This window comes from Mobula birostris, chromosome 2, assembly GCF_030028105.1.
Source record: "Mobula birostris isolate sMobBir1 chromosome 2, sMobBir1.hap1, whole genome shotgun sequence".
NCBI classification, from domain to species: Eukaryota; Metazoa; Chordata; class Chondrichthyes; order Myliobatiformes; family Myliobatidae; genus Mobula; species Mobula birostris.
The window spans coordinates 85,904,199-85,917,431 of record NC_092371.1 but is presented as its reverse complement, the minus strand read 5'-3'; the positions used below and the strand labels follow the sequence as shown (position 1 = coordinate 85,917,431).

At 37.5% G+C, this 13,233-nt stretch overlaps 1 protein-coding gene across 1 annotated transcript in view; it reads left to right on the top strand.

Moving 5' to 3' along the window:
• Positions 1-13,233, top strand: part of col9a3 (collagen, type IX, alpha 3) — a 192,952-nt gene that overhangs the window by 177,353 nt on the left and 2,366 nt on the right. The window contains exons 14-15 of the mRNA XM_072279900.1: positions 581-763; positions 10,927-11,004. Of these exons, the coding sequence (XP_072136001.1) occupies positions 581-763; positions 10,927-11,004 (261 nt within the window). The remainder of the gene's footprint in view (positions 1-580; positions 764-10,926; positions 11,005-13,233) is intronic.

Sequence of the window (13,233 nt, the reverse complement as noted above, 5' to 3'; positions counted from 1 at the left end):
GCATTTTTACTCATTATGATTGTTACAGGTTTTTTGTTGCATTTTAGCCCTGACCAACATGCCATAGCAAATTGATAATAGGTGTAAATTTTATTTTACATTTATTTATTTAGAGATACAGTGCAGAACAAGCCCTTCTTGCCTACTGAGCCACACCACCCGGCAACCCACCTATTTAACACCAGCCTAATCACAGGACACAATTTACAATGACTAATTAACCTACTAACCGGTATGTCTTTGGACTGTGGGAGGAAACCAGAGCACCCGGAGGAAACCCACAAGGTCACGGAGAGTACATACAAACTCCTTGCAGACGGTGCCAGAATTGCACTCTGGAACGCCCAGAGCTGTAATAGCGTTGCGGTAACCAGTGCACTACCATGGCGCCCGTATCCGTAAAATGTGAACAATGTTGATCCTTAATCCTTGATAAATAAATCCTTGATTGTCAGTGAAAATTATTCGCTCAGACTCCTGATGTATGCCAACAACTATCTGAGTTTAGGAACTCTGGTTAAATTCCACCAGCAGTAAGAACAGTGAGAATTGAACTTGTTTTGCTTATTTCCTATTCCAGATCAAATTGCCTTGTTAGCTAACAACCTGCGGAGGCCACTGATGCCTGGGATGATCGGACGACGTGGACCTCCAGGTCCTCCTGGAGTACCAGGGCAGAAGGGGCAAGTTGGTCACCCCGGCAAGCGAGGTTCCCCAGGATTGAGCGGACCACCAGGAGAGCTTGGGGATACTGGCCCTCGAGGTAAGAGCAAGTTGCAAGGATTTCACTTCACGCAGAGAAAGGCGGGTCAGTCGGTGCGCGACTGCTCGGGTCACCAAGTCTACCTTCTACTGAAACATGTAAAGATGAAATATAGATGAAACTTGAGGAGCACACAAGATGCTGGAGGAACTCAACAGGCATCATCTTTGAACAGGAATAAACAATCGACCTTTCTGTCCAAGACTCTTCATCAGGACTGTAAAGGAAGGGAGCAGAAGCCAAAATAAAAAGGTGGTGGGAGTGTAAGGAGTATAAGCTGGCAGATGATAGGTGAGAGAAGGTGAGGGGATAAGTGGGTGGACTGAGGCGGGGGAATGAAGTAAGAAGCTGGAAGGTGACAGGTGGAAGAGGTGAAGAACTGAAGAAGAATGAATCTGATAGGAGAGTAGACCATGGGAAAAAGAGGAGGAGGAAGGGCACCGAGAGAAGGTGATAGGCAGGTGAGGATAAGAGGAGGGTAAGAGGGGATCCACTCTCTAACAAGGTCCAGTGGCATGGAGTGGAAGATGACTGGGGACCCTTCACTGCCATTTTGATGTGTTATAATCATGTGTCAGCTCCACCATTGAGGTTTTGGTTGGATCACTCTTTGATAGGAACCAGCCCTTGACCTTCAGAATGAGAATCCGTTTCATATCACTAGTATACATTGTGAAAGTTGTTTTGTGGCAGCAGGTCATTGCAATACATAATAATAATTTATAAAAACTATAAATAACAGTAAGAAATATATATATAAAATAAATTAAATAAGCAGTGCAAAAAGAGCAAAATAGAAATAGTGAGTTTCATGAGTATGTGGGTTTATTATCCATTCAGAAATTGGACAGAGGGGAAGAAGTTGTTCCTGAAACAATGAGTGCGTGTCTTCAGGGTCCTGTACCTCCTTCTTGATGGTAGCAATGAGAAAAGGGCATGTCCTGGGTGACTGGGACCCCGAGTGATGGACACCACTGAGGCATTGCCTTTTGAAAATGTCCTCAATGCTGGGGAGGCGAGGTCCATGACAGAGCTGGTTGAGTTTATAACTTTCTGCAGCTTTTTCCTCATCCTGTGCAGAGTCCCCACCATTCCAGACAGTGATGCAACCAGTTGGAATGCTGTCCACGGTACATCTGTAGAAATTTGCGAGTGTATTTGCTGGCAAACCAAGTTTTCTCAAACTCTGAATGAAATATAGCAGCTGTCGTGCCTTCTTTGTACTTGTATTAATATTTCGGGCCCAGGATAGATCCTCAGAGATGCTGACACCCAGGAACTTGAAAAGGCTCACCCCTTTTCACTTCTGATCCCACATTAAGAACTGGTGTGTGTTCCCTTGACTTCAGTTTCCTGAAGCCCACAATCAATTCCTTGATCTTACTGACATTGAGTGAGAGGTTGTTGCTGTAACACCACTCAACCAGCTCATCTATCTCACTCTTGTACACCTCCTCATCACCATCAGAGATTCTGCCAGTAATAGTTGTGTCATTGACAAATTTACAGATGGTCTTACCGTCATGGGTTGGCCTACCAGGAGCTAAGCTCCAGACATCATTGCTCTCTCAATCTCAGGATCTCACAAAGCTCTCCACCACTGATGATCCTTGGAGAAGAAGAACAACAACAGTGATATTAAACCCGATTCTGGTTTTGATGAGTGTGGCACAGTTGGAGGACATCAGGGATGCATCTGGGATTTTATGATGTTTATTGTTTCTGATATAAGCTAGATAGTTAAATTATTTAAAATAATTGGATTTAAATTACACAGCTCCTGTGGTGGGATTTGAACTTGGAAGCATGGATTGTTAGTCCATGTCTTTGAATATCTGATTGAGTAACAGCACTATTATACCGTTGTAGCCTGACATCTCCTGTTTGTCTTACTTACCCTAAAAGGCAGAGAAAGGAATTAGTCATGGAACACTACAACACAGAAACAGGCCCTTCAGGCAGTCTAGTCCATTCAGAACTATTATGCTGCCTAGTCCTGTCGACCTGCATCCAGGCCATAGCCCTCTATTCCCCTCCCATCCATATATTTAACCAAACTTCTCCTAAATGTTGAAATTGAACCTGTATCCACCACTTCCACTGGCAACTTCTTCTGCACTCACCACCCTCTGAGTGAAGAGGTTTCCCCTCATGTTTCCCTTAAACGTTTCACCGCCACCCTAACCCATGACCTCTAGTGGTAGTTCCACCCAACCTCAGTGGAAAAAGTCTGCTTGCATTTACACTATCTATCATCATCATCATCATCATTCGGTGCCATGTCCAGTTTGAGCTTTGACTGCCATGGCCCACACACTCCTGTTTCAGGTCAAGTGGATCAATTCATTGGTATTCATTTCCAGTTCTCTGGCTGCTGTCTCCATCATCATTTGTCTTTGCCTTCCTCTTGCTTTCTTCCCTTCAATCTTTCCCATAATTACTGTGCATTCTAACTCCTCTTTGCTAATCACATGTCCAATGAAGTTACGTTGCCTTTTCATGATCTCACACATCATTTCTCTTTTTGTGTTTGCTCTGTTCATGACATCCTCGTTAGGTATTCGTTTCATCCATGATATTCTTTGCATCTTCCTCAAAAACCACATCTCTGCTGCTTCAATTCATTTCCTCACGTTACTAGATATTGTCCAACATTCTGAGCCATATAACATAACTGGATAAACATAACATTTCAGTGCTCTTAGGCGGGTTGTCATGCCTAGTTTAGTGTTGGTCAGTATACTCTTCATTCTCGTAAAGGTGTCTTTTGCCATCCCTATTCTTCCTTTGCTGTCCATGTCGCACCTGCCATCTGATGTCACTCAGCTTCCTAAGTAGCAAAAGTTTTGTACTTGTTTTATGTCTTCCCTGTTTATTCTCAGCCTGCAGATAGGATTCTCTTTCTTTTTGGATATCACCATACATTCTGTCTTTTTGCAATTGATAGATAGACCCATTTTTGCACTTTCTTCAACAACTATATCAATTAAGTTTTGTAGTTCTTCCTTCGTACTTGCAATTAACACAGTGTCATCCGCATATCTAAAATTATTGATGTTTTCACCGCCAACTTTGATTCCCAAGATGTCTCTTATTTTTTGCAATACTGTTTCACTGTACACATTAAATACATCAGGGGAGAAAACACACCCTTGTCTAATGCCTCTCTTGATTTTCGTAAACTGACTCACTTCTCCATCTATTCTTACAGAGGCAGTTTGTTTCCAGTACAGATTCCTGATTAGGCGGAGGTCTTTCGAATCTAGATCTAGAGTTTCCTGTAATATTTCGAATAACTTATTGTGCTTCACTTTATCAAATGCTTTTGCGTAGTCGATCAAACAAACAAACAAATAAATCTTTTTGCACTTGAATAGCTCATTCTAATAGTATCCTTAACATCAATATCACCTTTCTTGTACCTTTGTCTTTCACAAAACCACATTGTTCTCAGTTTGTATCTTACTTTTAGCTCTTGTCATCAAAATTCATAGAAGTATCTTGGTGATATGACTCATTAAACTTATGGTCCTATGTAATTCACATTCTATTGCTCCAGGTTTCTTAGGAAGAGTGATAAATACTGATTTTTTTCATCTCTTGTGGTATTATTCCAGTCTCATAAATGTCATTGATTAAATCAGTAAGTTTTTTAATTCCATAATCTTCAAGGGCGATAATTTGTTCTGTTACTAATTCATTAGGACCTGCTGCCTTTCCTTTCTTCATCTTATTTATTGCATTACGAACTTCAGATTTTTAAATACTTGGACCTTCAATGCTCTTCTTAATTTCTGTTTTGTTGCCTCAATCGTCTTCAAACAATTCCTGAATATACTCAGTCCATCTGTTCATAATCTCATCTTTTTCCATGATAATGGTACCGTCCTTTGCTTTCTTTCCAATATTTTTTATTAATTTATATATAAGAATAGAGTACCAGAATACAGAGTACCGGGAAAAAAAAAATATATATATATGTCAATACATTAAACTAAATCACATGTAAAGACTCCTTTCATACAAATCAATTAGTTCGTAACGTTGAAAAATAATAATTTTTTATATTAAAAAAATCTAACCCACTACCAAGACCGAAGCTGATTAATAGAAAAAAAAAGAAAAAAAATTGTTAGTCATCATTTGTGCTTTAACAGCAAATCAAAGGTTTTGAAAATAATTCAGAAAGGGTCCCTACAATGTTTGAAAGTCTTGATTAGATTCAAAGATTGAACATCGAATCTTCTCTAAACTTAAACATGACATCACATCATGTAACCATTGGCCGTGAATAGGAGGGGCCACATCTGTCCATTTAAGCAAAAGCATCCTTCTGGCGATAAGAGACATAGAAGTCAAAATGTGCAAATAAGATGGCTCCAAAATAATATCCTTTCCTCCAACAATACCAAATAAAGCAGTCAAAGGATTAGGCTTGAAATTTACTTTAAAAAGTATCGAAAAGGTTTGAAATACTTCTTTCCAATATTTTCCAAGACTCGGACGTGTCTAAAACATACGAATGAGGGAAGCTTCTCCATTATTACATTTATCACAATACGGAGATATATCTAAATAAAAACGAGACAACTTATCCTTAGTCATATGGGTCCTATGGACCACTTTAAATTGAAGGAGAGAGTGACGGGCACATAACAATGAAGTGTTGACCAATTTAAAAATTTGATTCCAAGTTTCCTCAGAAATTGAAGTCTATAAATCTTGTTCCCAAAGATTTTTAATTTTATTTAAAGGAACACTTCTCATTCCCAACAGCATATTATAAATATTAGATATAGATCCATTATAAAAAGGTTTCAAATTAAAGATTACATATAAGTAGGTTCTTATCAGGACTTTTAGGAAATGTAATTATTTGAGACTGTAAAAAATCTCTTACTCGTAGATATCAAAAAAAAAATGAGTTTTGGGTAAACTATATTTAGTTGACAATTGTTTAAATGAAAAAAGACTTCCCTCTACAAACAAGTCCTGAAAGCATTTAATACCTAATCTATCCCATTCTTTAAAAGCCACATCAATCATAGAGGGTTTAAAAAAATAATCAGAAAAAAATGGGACTCAAAAGAGAAAATCTCAATAAGCCAAAATATTTTTGGAATTGTGTCCAAATCCTCATAGTGTGTTTAACTACCAGATTATCAATTAACTTACTCAGAGACAAAGGAAGTGGGGATCCAAGAAGAGAAATAAAAGAGAATTTATTAACAGAATTAGCTTCTAAAAAAAACCCACATCAGGCAATCCTCACAATTTATGTAATATAACCAAAATGTAAGATTTCTTGTTAACTGCCCAATAATAAAATCTAAAGTTTGGTAAGGCTAATCCTCCATTCTTTTTATCTTTCTGAAGATGAATTTTATTTAATCTAGAACGCGTATTCTTCCATATATAAGAAGATATAATAGAGTCAAGAGAATCAAAAAGTGAGGATGTAGGAATGAAAACCAGCAATGCCTGAAAAAGATATATAAATTTAGGTATTCATTTTGATAGTTAATTCAACCAATTAACGGTAATGAAAGAGGCAACCAATTTAATAGTATTCTTTTTACATGATTCAATAGAGTAAGAAAATTTTCTTTAAATACACACTTACAATCTTTAGTGATTGTTACACCTAAATAGGTAAATTGGTTTCTTACAATTTTAAAAGGAAGGTTAGAATTTGTTGGTATAAAATTGTTCAAAGGGAAAAATTCACTTTCATGTAGGTTTAATTTATAACCTGAAAACTGGCTAAAACAGGAGAGTAAAGAAAGCACATGGGGTAATGAAGTCTCAACATTAGAAATAAATATCAACAAATCATCAGCATACAACGAGACTTTATGAATAGTGTCTCTCCTTAAAATACCGATGATATCATTAGATTCTCGAAAAGCAATGGCTAAGGGTTCTAAGGCCAGATCAAAAAGCAAAGGGCTCAACGGACAACCTTGTCTCGTGCCACGTTGAAGCTTAAATGGTTTGGAGTTATGAAAATTAGTGATAACCCTAGCAGAAGGGGCTAAATAAAGTAATTTAATCCATTGAATGAAAACAGGTCCGAAATTAAATTTTTCTAGAGTTTTAAATAAATAATTCCATTCAACTCTGTCGAAAGCTTTCTCAGCTTCTAGGGATACCACACATTCCGATACCATGTTAGAAGGAGAATAAATAACATTTAATAACCGGCGAATACTAAAGTGAGAATATTGATTTTTGATAAATCTGGTTTGGTTATCAAAAATGACAGATGGTAAATTATTTTCAATCCTATGGGCCAAAACTTTAGATAAGATCTTAGCATCAACATTAAGTAAAGAAATTGGTCTATAAGAAGAGCATTCAGTTGGATCCTTATTCTTTTGAAGAATGAGCGAAATAGAAGCCTCATAAAAAGATTGAGGGAGTCTGCCCGACTTAAATGAATCCGAAAAAATTGAACATAAGTGAGGTATAAGCAATAAGGAAAAGGTCTTGTAAAATTCTCCAGAAAATCCATCTGAACTGGGAGCTTTCCTCAAACGTAATGAGCTCACAGCCTCAACAATTTCCTCAAAAGAAATAGGTTGTTCCAACAATTTTCTGTTGTCAGCAGAAATTGCAGGATTAGTTGATCTAAAAATTTGATCAGTACAGTATCATCCTTGGAAGATTCAGAACTATTAAATTTAGAGAAAAATTCTTTGAAAATATCATTTATTTCTAAATAATTAGTTGTGCTGTCACCATTAGCTTTGCATATTTCTTTAATCTGTTGTTTAGCTCTAAAGGTTTTAATTTGATCAGCCAATAATTTACTTGTTTTATCTCCATGAATATAAAATTGACTTTTATCTTTTAGGAGTTGGGTTTCAATTGGATAAGTTAAAAGAAGATCATATTTAGTTTTATTTTCAACACGTCTTTTATATAAAGCAGGTTCTGGAGCCAAGACATACTCTTGGTCTAACTGTTTCAGCTGATTAGCTAAATCACTTCTCTCTTTATTAGCTTTCCTCTTGATACTTGCAGCATAAGAAATAATTTGTCCTCTAATATACGCCTTAAAAGCATCCCATCTGATAAGACTAGAATTCTCCTCTAACATATTCTCTTCAAAAAAAAGGGTAATTTGTCTCTCCATAAACTTTAAAAAATCTTTATCAGATAACAAAGTTAGATTAAATCGCCAAAATCTATTTGTTTGAAGAAGACCAAGAAGATTTAAAGAGAGAAACACAGGAGTGTAATCTGAAACAGCAATCTCTTTATATTCACAAGATCGAACTAATGGAATCTTTTGGCTATCAATAAAAAATAATCAATCCTAGAATATGTACGATGAACATGAGAAAAAAATGAATATTCCTTATCTACTGGATGAAAAAAAATGCCAGGCATCAACAATGCCACATTTCATTAAAAAAGATTTGATAAACACAGCTGATTTATTTGGTATCATTGATTTAAAGGATGAATTATCTAAAACTGGATCTAAGCAGCAATTAAAGTCTCCACCCATCACCAATAAGTACAGACTTAGATCTGGCAAAAATGAAAAAAAAAAACGCTCAAAGAAACCTGGGTCATCTATATTCGGAGCATATACATTGGCAAGTACCAATAATTTGTTATTTACTTTCCCTGATACTATAACAAAATGCCCATTAGTATCAGAAATTACTTTATGTTGAACAAAGGGAATTTCATTATCTATGAGGATTGAAACCCCTCTTGCTTTGGCCTGAAACGAAGAAAGAAAATGAGACCCTCTCCATCGATTTTTTAAAAAGTGTGAATTGTCACACTTTCGTACATGTGTTTCTTGAAGAAAAACAATGTGTACCTTAAGTTTTTTAATATAGGCAAAAATCTTATTTCTTTTCACGGGGTAATTTAGTCCTTTTACATTAAGACTAAGTAAATTAATACTTTGATCCATTTTAAGGCTCCTTATAAGAAAGATTAAAATAGCAATCAGAAAAATGTATATTAAACCCAAATAATAAACCTTGAAATATATTAACTAAGCAACAGAATTGACTAGATTCCCAAATTAGCTTCAAGAAAAATAGACTCCTCATCTCTCCTCCCCCTCCCAAAGAGAGAAACTCGGTCATAGAGCAACCACTATCTACTTCCCCTAAACACATTTCCTTAGAAAGCCTGTTGGAACCGCTCCAAAAATTCAAGGTTATCAGCTATTCCAACCAAGACCAAATAATATACGGTGAGAAACAAGCTTAGGCGGATTTATCAAATGGAAATAACAATTACTCATACTAAAAAATATTAAAGTCATTTTTTAATATGTAGTATTTGTTTTTGCAAGATTTTTAGTCTATTCTATATATATATATAGTCATTCATTTTTTTTTTAAGTCTAAAAATTCTTGCGCCTGTTCCTTTGTATAAAACCATTTAAATGATCCATCTTCCAATATAATCCTCAGTTGAGCCGGAGAACGAAGAGAGGGTTTAAAATTTTGACTGTATAATTCCATCATAACTTTTTTTGAACTTAGCATGTTCTGCCATAACTTCTGATGAAAAATCTTGAACAATACATATCTTTTGATCTTGGTAGTCAATCACACCTTTTCCACAGGCAACATAAATCAGATGATTCTTTATTTGAAATTCATGGAAACATATTATGACTGATCTTAGATTTTGAAGGTGACCTGTGAGCACAATCAATCAAAGGCAGAGACTTTATAATATCAGGGAATAATTCCATCAAAAGATTTGCAAAGAATTCTTTAGGATTATCTCCTTCCGTTTGTTCCTTAAGTCCCAAGATTCTTAAGTTGTTCCTCCTACTTCTGTTTTTCAAATCAATAATCTTCTGTCTCATCATTTCGTTGGTCTTAAATTGTTTTTCACATGGCTTTTGCATATCATCCATTCTCCCGTCCAGTGAAGTAATAACATCTTCATGTTCCTTCATCTTCTTACCATGTTCAGTTAGAATTGCTTGAATATCTTCTAGTTTCGTACCTATTTCTTTAATTTCAGTGCTGATTTCTTTTCTAAACTGTTGAAACTCCTCAGTAAGCTTTTGAATTGAACTGGTAATAGCTTCCAAAGCTGCTTTAGTAGTCATATTAAAATAATATCCCGTCTAACAATAGTATTTCAAAAGGTTGGAGAGAAAAGTAAATAAAATAGGAGCAGCAGTAGAGGGCTGTTACTCCATCAGTGGCCAGCAGGCAGTACCCCCGTCCTTCGCTTTCAAACATCCACCTGAAGAACAGAGGAGCTTTTTACCAGTGATATTCTTGATTTGTTGATGTAACTTTTTTGGATCAATAATAGGGATTCTTTCTAATTGCTCACATTCCTGGTTTAACTATTCTTCTTTGGCTTTTTGACATAAGCTTTTAACTATCTATACCACTCATAATTCTGTATACCTTTATCAAATCTCCCTTCGTTCTCCTACACTCTAAGAAATAAAGTCCTTACCTATTCCACCTTTCCCGATAACTCAGATCCTCCAGTCCCAGCAACATCCTTGTAAGTTTTCTCTGCACTTTTTCAATCTTATTGATGTCTTTTTGTGTAGGTAGGTGACCAGAACTGCACACAATACTTTGTGTTGTCAGTAATGCATCACTGTGGCTTGTAAATGGAGGAGCTAAGGGTTGACCAGACTTCACTGGGATTCAGGAGGAGGTTTAGACCATAAAGCTAGGGTGCCTAAAGCTTTTTAACAGTACTGTAGTAATTTTGTCATATGTGAGTGATGATAAACCTGATTGATATGGGTCTCTATTGTGGACTAAGAGTGGGAAGGGGGCAGGGAGAGGGGAATCGTGGTTGGGAAGAGGGGAAGGGAAAGGGGAGGGAGTGGGAAGCACCTGAGAGACATTCTGTATGTAATGATCGATAAACCAATTGCTTGAACTCAAATTACCTTGCCTAGTGTCTCAGGGCTGAGTGTGCCTGCACCCACACCACTCCATCCCTGACACTCCTTCTGTCCCACACCCCTCCCGCAGTGCTCCACCCTCACCAATTCCAACATACTTTGCTCCTGCTAGATTTACAAACTTACATCCTCAACCCATGAGTTCCTTCAGAAGTTTGTGTTTGCTGTAATTATTAATTATTAAAAGGCTCTGAAATGATGCTCACTCATTGTCTTTCTGTTTGCTCAACTCAAGGTGATTCTGGTGCAAAGGGCGACAAGGGTGTTATTGGCCGAGGAATTGATGGTTTAGTGGGACCTCAGGGACCTCCAGGTATGCTGTAAAATTATTTTATTTGCAATAAGTTTACAAATTTGTACTCTTAATTTTGTTCTCCTCCAAAGGTGGATCCTCTGTGATTTTCCTGGTGGTTAATATATTAAAGAAAGTGTTTTTATGTTAACCATTATGCCCCAGATTGATGTTTAAAGAAGTTCCTGTGGTGTGCAATTATGTAATTTAATTTTTAACAAAAATCAGAAAAATATTTCACAATTAAGTTCAACTGTAATTGTAATTGTCATTCAACCATACACCTGTATACAGCTAAATGAAACAGTGTTCCTCTGGGGCCAAGGTATAAAACACAGTATATACAGTCACACAGACACACGGCACATATAGTTACCAGAGCACACAAAGTCAGAAAATAATATTGGCACAAGTCCTGCAGTAGCATGGCCTGGAGAGTGATGGTACATGGGATGTTGTCCTGGAGCCAGTTTTCTGCAAGAACAAGAACGCAGCAGTTACTCATCTCACTCTGGGTTAGCCACAAATCAGTTTGTCTTTCAGGGAGTGAACACTGAAGAGTAGCCCCGATGGGAGAGCCAGTCTGTAGGGAGCCAGCCCCAACCCAGCATAGTGCATGTCTGTTCTCTCCCACACCACCTCTGGCTCAACCTGCCCTGAATGTCTGTAGTAGGTGATGCAGCAGCATGAGGGCCTGGTCCATGCAGCAATCAAGGCTATGCAGCTCCCATGATGTTGGTCTCGTTGATGAACCAAACTCTGTCAATGAAATCTCTTATCTCTGTAACCTCTTCCAACTCAGCTGTCTTCTGGAATATCAGGAGCATTTCCGGAATATCCCTCAGATTCCTTCACTCCATCATTAATGGATGTGCCTTTATCTGTCTGAGCCTCAGGCTCTGCAATTCTCTCTCAATATCTATCTGTCTCTCTTTTCCCCTTTAGGAACTTCATTAACCTTTTACCGTTTATCCTCAGATCTTCTTTTTAGCCCACTGTTGATTTTTCTCTGTGTTGGCAACAAGACGTTGCCATTTCTGCCCAGGGGAAAAGTGTCTGTAGGTTCAACACCTCTTACAGGTATCTCTGAACTACACTCTGTGGATGTGCCTCCATTCACAGGAATCGTTTAGTTGTACTATAGCAACTCCTCCAAAATGGCTTCAAATAATTCATGTTCAGTTTCTACATAGTCATTTTCATTTGGGGAAAAAAAATTGAAGATTTGTATTCCAGCATCAGCGCGATGTGAAAATGAAAACAGTATTGGTAAATAACTAAAAATGGGAAAATGCAAATCTACAAACTACAGTACTTATTTTGTCTAGAGATACAGCACAGTACTAGGTCCTTCCAGCCCAACGAATCCACACCACCCGATCTCTGTAACGTAGGTAGAAAGTGAAGTGACTGGAGGAAGCACATCTGGTCATGGAGAGGATGTACAAACTCCTTACAGACCGTGGCGGAGATTGAACCCTGATCGCTGGTTACCATAACCACAGTGCCTCCTGACCACCCCAATATTTCTATATCCTATTCAATAGTTTGCCCCAAAATTGTGTAAAGGCCACTTCTGAATCACATTCTTCCATTTGTACACTACTAAAAATCAATTTCTCCCAATCCCTACCTTTAAATGTCTCTTAAATGTAGTTAGTATATCTGACTGCTTTTTAAAAATATCCTTTTTTTGTGATGAAAAAAAGATTTTGACTATTATGTCTTTGCCTTTCATAGTCTCGTATATCAGGTCACCCTCGGTCTCGTTCACTGCTGGGAAAACAAGCCCAGCATATCCTCTCTCTCCCCGAAAACTAAAGTCCTCCAATCCAGACAACATCCTGGTGAATTTCACAGCAGTCTCTCAAGCACATTTGTGTGGAGACCTGAAATGAGTACAATACTCCAACTTCATATGGACTAGTGTCTTGTAAGTCGCAACACAATGTCCCAACTTCCTATAATGCAGCATCTTGACCCAAAATGTTGACAAATCCTTTACCAACCACCCTCCCCCCTCGAAGATGCTGCTTGACTTGTTGATTTGCTGAGATCCTCCAGTAGTTTATTTTTGCTCCAGGATTCCTGCTTCTGCAGTCTGTTGAATCTTTCATATTCTATACCCTGATGCATGCCATGTACATATACTTCACTACCCTGTCAACCTATGTTGAAACTTCCACGGAACTATGGAATAAGACCTCTAGGTGTCTCTGTTCATCAACATTCTTCAGTGCCCAACCATTT